At 43.8% G+C, this 9453-nt stretch overlaps 1 protein-coding gene across 1 annotated transcript; it reads right to left on the bottom strand.

Annotated features, from left to right (window-relative positions):
• Positions 1–3934: 3934 nt before the first annotated feature.
• Positions 3935–5440, bottom strand: LOC133242622 (germ cell-less protein-like 1). Its single transcript, XM_061408790.1, has one exon. It carries the CDS (start codon positions 5438–5440, stop codon positions 3935–3937), a length of 1506 nt encoding a protein of 501 aa, XP_061264774.1.
• Between the last annotated feature and the right edge of the window lie 4013 nt (positions 5441–9453).

Here is a 9453-nt window from a genome sequence, read left to right as displayed (position 1 = left end):
GCTCATAAAATATAAATGTGTGTGTGTGTGTGTGTATGAATGTCTTAGAAGTCATGTTACTAGCTGAACAGGTGATGACATAAAAACCTTGGATTCTGCTTCAATCCACTTATTTCCATGTGTGTGTGTGTCTGTGTGTGTGTGTGCGTGTGTGTGTTTGCTGACCCCAATTCAAAGTTTAAGTTTAATCGCATGATTAAACTGATGTGATGTGCTTATATAAAATAGGTGAATTTTGCTATTTTAACTCTCACCAGGCAGTTTCATGTCCAAATTCTGTGGCTGAGACTTGGCAAGTACCTTCCTGTAGACCTTGTGGCTGGACACTCCCCCTTCTTTTTATTTTCCTCTTAAAAAGTTGGTTTTCTTTTTCCAGCACATGATTTATCTTTCATCGAAATTTCAGTGTCATCTTTGTGCTGTTTATATATAGACCCTTTCCACAGTAGCATAATTTACACTGGTCTGCTGTCTGTGTCCATCCCACTTCCATCCCTGGGGCACTGCTTTCTCCTTCATAAGTCATTGTTTATTTAAGTCTCTTGTGTCTTTGCACACGAATGCTAAGCTTTATCTTCTTACAGCATCTATCTCTAGGACACCACTGGAAGGGAAGGTGACAGAAGAGGGTTTGTCTACCGAATTGTAATAACATTTCATTCCTGTCTCCTTAAGACAGGCAGAAGCAGAGATGGACTATCAAAAGATGCAACAGAACCAGATGTAGAAACAGCCAGAGACAGGACAGCCTGACAGAAAAACAGAGCTAGCTGGTCAGGCAGGCTGAGAAAGCCCAACAGATGGACAGACTCAGAAATTGTACCTCCTCCCGCAAAAGAGACAGCTAGAAAGGCATACACAGAAAGGGGCAGACAGAGACAGGTAGAAATAGATGGAGACAGAGACAGGGAGGCAGAGGAAGCCAGGCACAGACAGGGACAAACAGACACCCATTCAAACTAAGGCAAAGAATGATGGTTGCAGACAGAGACAGGGAGACAGGCAGAGGCTGATTGACACAGATAGAAAGACAGAGACAGACAGACTGAGAGACAGAGAAAGACAGACGCACACTGAAAGAGAGCCAACAGACATAGAGATAGTGATGGGGAGAGAGAGAGTCAGAGAGAAACAAGGTTGGGGGTGGGGAGAAAGACAGAGACAGATCGGGACAGAAAGGGAAAGACAAAGACAGACGGATGGAGAAAGAGACACAGAGAGATGCAGATACAGACGGATACAGAAGCACTGGAGAAATACAGAGACAGAGACAGAAACATAGAGACCCAGACACAAACAGATTGTCAGAAACAGAGAGAAACAGAAAGATAACGGACAGTAAGACAGAGACAGAGAGTGACGAAGATAGGCAGTCTGAGACAGAGACTGAGGAAGACAAAGACAGAGGTAGATAGAAATTAGACAGGGATGCAGACGGACATCATGGAGACAGAGATAGGGGATGACAGAGAGAGTGGCAGACATACAGAGAGGGAAAAACAGAGACAGGGATAAATCCTCATCATTGTCAAGGACCACGTGGTATCCCATAGGGGTACATCTCCTTTAGTGTGGCGTTTACTTTGCTGTTATTTAGCTTGATGGTTTCCTGTAGCATTACCATGACTGTTCGTCGCCCTGCCTCCCCATCTCCCCATGCCTTTACGAAGAGGCTAACAAAATGAGTATCAACAAGGGAAACGGTTTCTTCCTCATCCTGAGCAGTCAAAAAGAAAAGAAAAAAAAAAGAGAGAAAAAATAGAGACAGGTATTGGATAAATTGCCCAAACTGGCAAATGGCAACAGTCAGGGTTTGTGAGAGTTTAAATGTTTAAATGAGTGTATTTCAGCTGTCACTGTTTGTACATTATTGAACATCTTTCTATTGTAAGCGGCAACAAGCAATTTAAGGATTTAAAGCTCGTTGGGTAGGAAAACAAAAGCAGATCTTTCAGTCAAGGTACACTTGTAGCTAAGTAGTCTCTGAATTTCCCAACTGAGGATACCTCTGTTTAGATGAAATGGCATCTTGGCATTCAGCTCAAGAACAAGTGATTTCAAATTGCTTAGAGAGTCTATATAAAGAAAGTGAAATTCTTACCGAAAAAAAAAAAACAACAATAATTTTTACGTTTCAACTGAATCATGACTTACTCTTCTCCCCAGTTATTTTTAAACACAAATAAAATGAAGTCTATTGTTTGTAGTTGGTTAGGTATATGGAATATAAGGGAACACAAGAAAGGGTAGGGGGCTGCAAAATTAAGGGCAAACATCGAAGGATGCAACAGCAGCTTCCTGGTTGAACCATTTCATATAAGTAACTGTCATGTAAATATTACTCTAATCCTAGTATATGGGTTTGGGATAAGGAAGCCTTTCAAATCTCCTTAAAGAGGAAAAGGAATGAATGAATGGATAAAGTCAAAAGTAATTTGTTCACTGATGGACAATGGATAAAATCTAATTGGGAAGAGAAACATAAACCACCAGTAAGGAAAATTCTGATTTCAACTAAGTAAAGCCTTAAATCTGGTGACTGTTTTTTTTTTTTTTTTTTAATTTAAATTTACATTTATTTATTTTAATTGGAGGCTAATTACTTTACAATATTGTATTGGTTTTGCCATACATCAACATGAATCTGCCAAACACCAATAGAGTATACTATTTTTTTTTGATTTGTTCATCTTGTATTAATTTATCACACTCTTTCCAAGCATGTATTTATTATTTATATGGATTCTTAAATAGAGTTTTCCATTCTTTGACCTCAAAATGACTGAATGGAGGGAATGGGATGGTGACAATTTGTAACTTAACAGTAATCAGAAACTAACAAATTCAAATCGTGACTAGTGTGCTTCTCCTTTTGTGACAAAAACACTTTTTATCTTACCCTTTTGATTACTAGTGTGGATTACTCGTGATCCCACTTCCAGATGCCAAATAATTCCCATTATAATTCAAAAGCGTTTCTTTCCAGAGGTTACCAGACCTGTTTTTAAGTGGGAAAGAGTCTTTCCACGTACAATTCCAACGTCAAATGTTTCTGAAGGGCAAAGGCCATCAGCGTGCTTAGAGAGTGCATTCTGGTGCATAAATAATTCGTGGCTGTATGCCACAGAAAAAGTCTGTCTAGTACCGAGATGTCCTCATAGCATCAATCTGCCGCCTTCCACTCCACCCCCAATATAGGGTTGTATAAGATTGGAGGCGTCTTTCTAGGGTTAAAATGCTAGGAAAGTCAAAATAAAGCCAAAGTAACATCAAGATACGATATGAAGTCAACTAACCTAAGAATGTTGAGGACCAACCAATAAAGAGAAGATCATCAGTGTAGCCTGGGTGCGTTCACAGAGTGAGAGATCATGGGAACCAAGTACTACACACTCAGTGGCAGGGAATGGGGAAAGGGAAGCAATCCAAAGGAAGCTAGCGGCAGTAGTGGTAATGAGTGGGGCAGAGTGGCTCTAAACACGCGAACTGAAAGAGAAACCAAACGGTTTCTTTAACATTCCTTTAATCAAGCTAAAGGAAATGCATATTTTAAAAGAGTTTCACCAGCAGTAGTAGAGTAGGTAGGTTCACAGGTTCTCTCTCAAGTCAACTGGTCTTTGACTTTGCAGAAATGATGGGAGGGGGCATTGATGGATGGTAAACCAGGAGGACAGCTTGCCACTTTAACAGCACAAATGAGGTCTAAAGGTGTTGGGGGAGCAGGGCTTTAACATTTCTCCTCTTCATAGGCTCAGGTAAACGATCTCAAGTATTATGAGCTACAGTTCAACAAAGACTCTGACAGAGGTGGGCCACCAGAGGTGGGCAAGTCCGGTTGGTCCCGCAGAAGGAGCTGGCATCTGGACAAAGCTGGTCGTCCCTGACCCCAGGAAAAGAGCTGCTCACCTCTCTGAGATTTTGTTTTCAGGAGTCCTCACTCAGGGAAACGCCCCTCTCTGGGGAGGTACAGGAAATTACAGGTCACATATATGGGGAAAACCACATCTTCGTTCTCCAGATTCACCACCTCTAGCTCTTCATCCTTTCCCAGGGAAAGCACCTGGAGTTCTGTCTCCTTCCGGAAAATGGCTCTTCCAGCCCTGTCCAAGGAGGCCAGGCGCAAGCGGAACGCGACCTTTCTCTGCCAGAGTAAGCTGACCCCGAGACCGCAAGACTTGTTCAGCACGCTGCGCTTGAAAATGATGCGCCGGTTGGCATAGCACACCACCAAGTCCCAGCCGACGTTGAAGCCTGCCCACCGCCAGGTGCACTGCTTATCCCTGAGGAGCTGGCCCCCGCACTGCATGCTGGTCCTCTGGAGGTCGGACACGAAGACATCCACGGGCCCGAGGTCTCTGGTCTGCTCAGCCCGGAGGAGGGCAAGCCACTGCTCTTTGTACACTGGGGTCAGCCACGTGGCAGGGATCAGTGCATCCTGGTCGATGATGCGTGCTGACGGCAGGTCGCAGATCATGTAGGCAAGCCGCAGCTGCTGGAACGCTGGCACGAAGGCTCTGCCCTGCTCGGTCTCCAGGAAAGGGGTGCCCTCTGACTCCTGCCTGGACCTGGCAAACCACGAGTCGGCGTCAGGCAGTAGGTCTCTGCGGGGGCCTCTCCATGTCGGCTGCAGCTGCAGGAACATCCACTTTTTCAGCGTCGTGTACACATCCATCTCTACCTCCATCACGAAGAGCTCTGAAGAGGCAATGACCTCTTTCATGAGATCCAGGCTAACTTCTCTCAATAACTCCTCACTATGCTGGGTCATCAGGTTGTCCAGCAGCCACTGAAGACACATGGCCCTGATGTTCTGCAGTCCGTAGCTCTCAGCAGAGCAGTAGTAGCTGCACACGGTCTGATCACTGACCGTCTCCTTCATTATCTCTCCGCACTGCTGAATCAGCTTGTCCAGCTGCAGCATGCTGGCTGTGGCCAGCATGGGGACCACTCGACCGGGTGGGATGAGCACAGAGTTTCGGTACAGGGAACCTAAAGCCTCGTGCAGTGCCTCACGATCAATGTTCTCGTCAGGCATCTGCAACTCTACAGTATCCATGGTTGTCTCACGCCACGCACCACTGAACATGCTAGCAAAGTATCCTGACCGGCACAAGTAGACCTTGTGCAAGTTCCACTCCTTCCCCAGGGCGCGGATCTGCACGTCACTCCCTTCTCCTCTCAGAAAAAGTGTCTTATAAACGGACTCTAAACGGTCTTTTGCTCGCTTCCTGTGAGGCGCTTTTGTGAGCTGCCCTTCTGGGCCTGTCTTCCGCTTGTGGCGCCCTTGGCTAGTGGTGGGTCTGGCCTCTTTGCTCTCCTCCCCTTCCTCTATCACTGCCACTGCTACCTCCTCGGCCTCCTCCTCCCCCTCAGGGGCACCTGGCTCCTCTGGGGCATGCCCCACTCTGTTCGAGGGCATCTGACTGTTGACTGCTCCCATGGCTTTTACCTCAGGGGTACAGAGGGCAAGCTTCCTCACCAGACGCAGCCGCCACTGGCACTAGCTCAGCCCACGGTGTCGTTGGATACGGCTGATGTTTGTGACGTCATCTTGGACGCCACGCAAAGCCACACCCACGAGGCTTTCCCCTACCCCTCCCACTCCCCATCACAGGATAAGTGCACTCTGTACCAGGAATTCCACTCTGTGTATCTTTCCCTCCAGGGATGATTTCTCTGGGGCTCCCTTCGTAGGATACTGGTGGAACAGAGGACTTTGTGTATGAATTTTCCCCATGAATCTTAAGAACATCATTTCCTCTTCCCCATTTGAAATAATTACTGATCACTCCTTTTTTTTGGATAATTACGTCTTGCTTCCAGCTCTGTGCTCTATGCACCTTAATTTCTGTAATTATTTTCTTAGGTTATCCCATCATTTGCGGCTGTCAAAACATTTTCTGTGATAAAAGTGGCAATGTGTGCCCAGTCTTTGCTTTTGTCTCTAGTTTAGACACCAGCTAAGCATGTAACAAACTTAAACACTGAAAGAAATGAGGAATGAATGAGATGGATTTTGATTTTTGAGGAAATTAATAATATTAAATACTGACAAGTGTTATATGCTAAACAAAGTATACGGTGTAGAGAGAGTGTGGACCTTTCAATGACAAGGAAAGTACAATACAAGGGAAAAAACTTTGAAAACGGTAAGTCTCTCAGGTCATTTGACCTTGCCTAAGTAGAATGTTTGGGGCTTCCCAAACATTCCCAGTGGTAAACAATCCACCTGCCAATGCAGGAGATGCATGAGGCATGGGTTGGGAAGACTTCCTCGAGGAGGAAACGACAACCCACTCCAGTATTCATGCCTGAAAAATTCCATGAATAGCAGAGACTTGCAAACTAGTGTCCATGGGGTTGCAAAGATTCTGTCCTATTCAAAGCTGCAGCATGCTGGCTGTGGCCAGCATAGGGACCACTTGACCATGTGGGATGAGCACAGACTCCCTGGGACAGGGAACCTAAAGCCTTGTGCAGTGCCTCATGTCAGACATCTCCATCCTAAAGAGTTAACTTTGCAGGTTGATAAGCAGTGAAAGCCTACAGCCCCTGTAAGGAGGAGATGAACATTCTTTCGTTTTCACATTCTTTTGCCTTAGACAAGTAGATTTGGTAGGCAGCCTTATCTCTTGTTCAGTAACATGCCTTTTTTTTTTTTTTGTACCTTTGAATGTATGTCATGGGTCCTCTGGGCAAAATCTTCCACAGCTGGATCTCTGAGTTAATCTGTTCCTTCTGACTAATCTCGTGCTGATGTCATCTCAGGATGTATGTTATAGGAAAGTGTCTGGGAAAAATTCTTACAGCCTTGCGATATTTTTTTATCTATTCTCAGCAACAAGTTGAGAAGTATATAAGGCCTTCCTTCAGTTAGTGAGGTGGGTTCTCTCCTACCCCCTTCTGATATCTATGGCAGAAGCGTTTTCTGGAACTTTCACTTTAAATAAAATCTACACAATGCTCTGAGTGACTGAGACTGTCTTTGGTCCCGGAGTTAAATCTTCTTCTTCAGTGACCATGAATCCAGCATCACTGTTCACCATTCACCATAAGCTATCATCTTGAGAGCTCATCTGGGATATACAGGACAAGGTAAGTATACTCAGAGCTGGGACTCCTTTGCTCTTTTACTGTAAAGTCTCTACTAACTCAGAAGCTTATGGACCAAACTTCTTTTCCCCAGTCAGCTTTTCCTGGGCTGTCTGACCATTTCATAAATGCTTGGGGAATTAAAGCTACTAACCTAGTATGCTGGGTTGTAGATTTTCAATGGACTTGCAATCCATGCTGTTGTTGTGTTTTTCTAGCCCGACTCCATTCCAAGTTTTACAGGACATTGCAGGCAGGAACACTTAGGGAGCTAGCTATAGCTCTAGCTCCAGGGACATCTCTCAGACCAGAAATCACCATCCTAATCCCAGAGACCCAGAAGCAAGTTATTGTCACGACTATGCATCCAGACTATATGGATATGGATTGAAGCATTGCTGATCAGCATGAGATTCTGGAGGACACAGATTGGGGAACTCCAGATTTGGGCAGATTGGGAATGTGGCTGGCTTCTTCCCTTGGTAGTGTTAGCTCTTAGTGGGTCAGAGAAAGCCCTCCATTGGCTCTTGTCTCATCCTTAGATATTCTTTTTGTACAATCTCCTGGACAGGAATAGAAAGGTTGACCTTGACACACCATGAATGTGAACAATTATTTTTTCCTCACAGGCTGACCCTCCATCACCTCCTTTGTTATCAGATAGATGCATGTGGCAACTCTCGGAAGTGACATCTTGGGTTTTCTGTTCATCCCTTTATGACTTACCACTTCTACTGCAGTCAAGGATATGCTCAGGAATGTGCACAGACACATACAGGACTGGTGCTTCACCTGGCGGTCTTACCTTTGGAAGCATCCCAGAAAACTACTCTGCTCCACCCTGGATGGCACTGGAGAAAAAGGGAAATCAAGCCAAGGTTTTAATGGTGAGGAACTGAACATCAATCTGGGATGCCATCAGGTCTATCCCTGCTGCATCTCCACCCCACCTCCGTGGTAGAACGAGAAGGGACAGTAATGAGAAACCTGCATTCATAAGGGACAGGTTAACTCCAGCCAGCAAGGAAGCTTGGGTGGAACACCTGTCTCTCCACCCCCATCTAGAGCAGAGAGGGATGCCTCCAGTACAAAAAAAGCCATGGAACTGGGCATCGCTTTTTTCTCTCTTACAGATGGGAGCTAGCAGTTCCAGAATCACCCTTTTGAGTTGTATTTTGAAAACCTGGGATAAGTTTGATCCCCAGAGCCTAAAAAATCCCTTATATGAAGGCTTTCTTTGCTTTAAGAGAAGACCTCACCTCCCCAGAGAGACAATCCCTGCTGGGACAACATCTTATCAGTCAGTCAACTCCTGTCAGCAGAGCCAATTTGAACACTGTCTGGTTTAAATTTTAGATATAAAACTATGACTACAAAAAGGAGAGATGACATTTCTGACACTGAATGGCCATGATATTCTTTAGACTCCAGAGAAAACTGGTTAAAGTGAAGTCTTTTTGAAATTGCAAAATTGTTTCTTTTTGCACATGCAATTAAGAAAAGGCTGGCTTGTTAAAATATTTTTTTGGGAGCTCTGATCCTGCATGAGAAACAAAAATATGTCTGGGAAAAAAACCTGAAGTTAACACTTATCATGTCCTTGAGATACACAGCCCACTCTGTCTGAAACTCCAGCCATGAGCAAATTGGTAAACTTCAAGCCAAGGGAAAAAACGGGCAGAGACATTTTAAATTTCAAATGGAAAACTGTGAAGTCTCTGTCTAGATTTATGTGTGTCTCAGTGTGTGTCTTTGTCCTTGGACAAAATTGCTAAAGGCCAGTTGGTCATTGAGCTCTATTTATCTGGCCTAAGGAGAAGTAAGCACTTACAAATCAAACAGTTCTAAATTCAAGAAAACTAAACTAAATGAATTTCAGACTTGTATGAACTGGGAAATATTCACTGTTGAATTGATACCTGGTATTGATGTTTGTTTATTGATCTAATTAACATAGACATTGTGAAGATAGAAAATTATATTTACCAGTCTACAAAATGATGATATAAAGTACAATTCATAGTTGCTGAAAGAAAGTAGGATGTGTGTTTTCAATAAAAAGGTATAAGGAATGAAATTACATTCTATTAAAAAAGGAAGTAAATTTGAACTTACAGGTTCTCTGAATGGGCAAATAAAGTGATGAATACAAAAAATATAAAAAATGTTTGTGGCAAATGAAAAAAGGTTTGTGGCAAGTGGAAGAGAGTTTTGTGCATGACTCAAGTTTCTTAAGACATTAAACTGCCTTTGAAATCTTTTATTGTTACTTTGACTAAGAGAATAACTATTGTTTGACAGTGAATATAAGCTGGCACCAATCTGGAATTTGGTTTTCTCTTCCTGATAAAAGAACAAAGT

This window comes from Bos javanicus, chromosome X (genome assembly GCF_032452875.1).
Source record: "Bos javanicus breed banteng chromosome X, ARS-OSU_banteng_1.0, whole genome shotgun sequence".
Lineage (NCBI taxonomy): Eukaryota > Metazoa > Chordata > Mammalia > Artiodactyla > Bovidae > Bos > Bos javanicus.
This window is presented reverse-complemented; position numbering and strand designations above follow the sequence as displayed.

Excerpts from the sequence above, each read along its gene's own strand:
- LOC133242622 (XM_061408790.1), bottom strand. The coding sequence starts at position 5,440 with ATGGGAGCAGTCAACAGTCAGATGCCCTCGAACAGAGTGGGGCATGCC.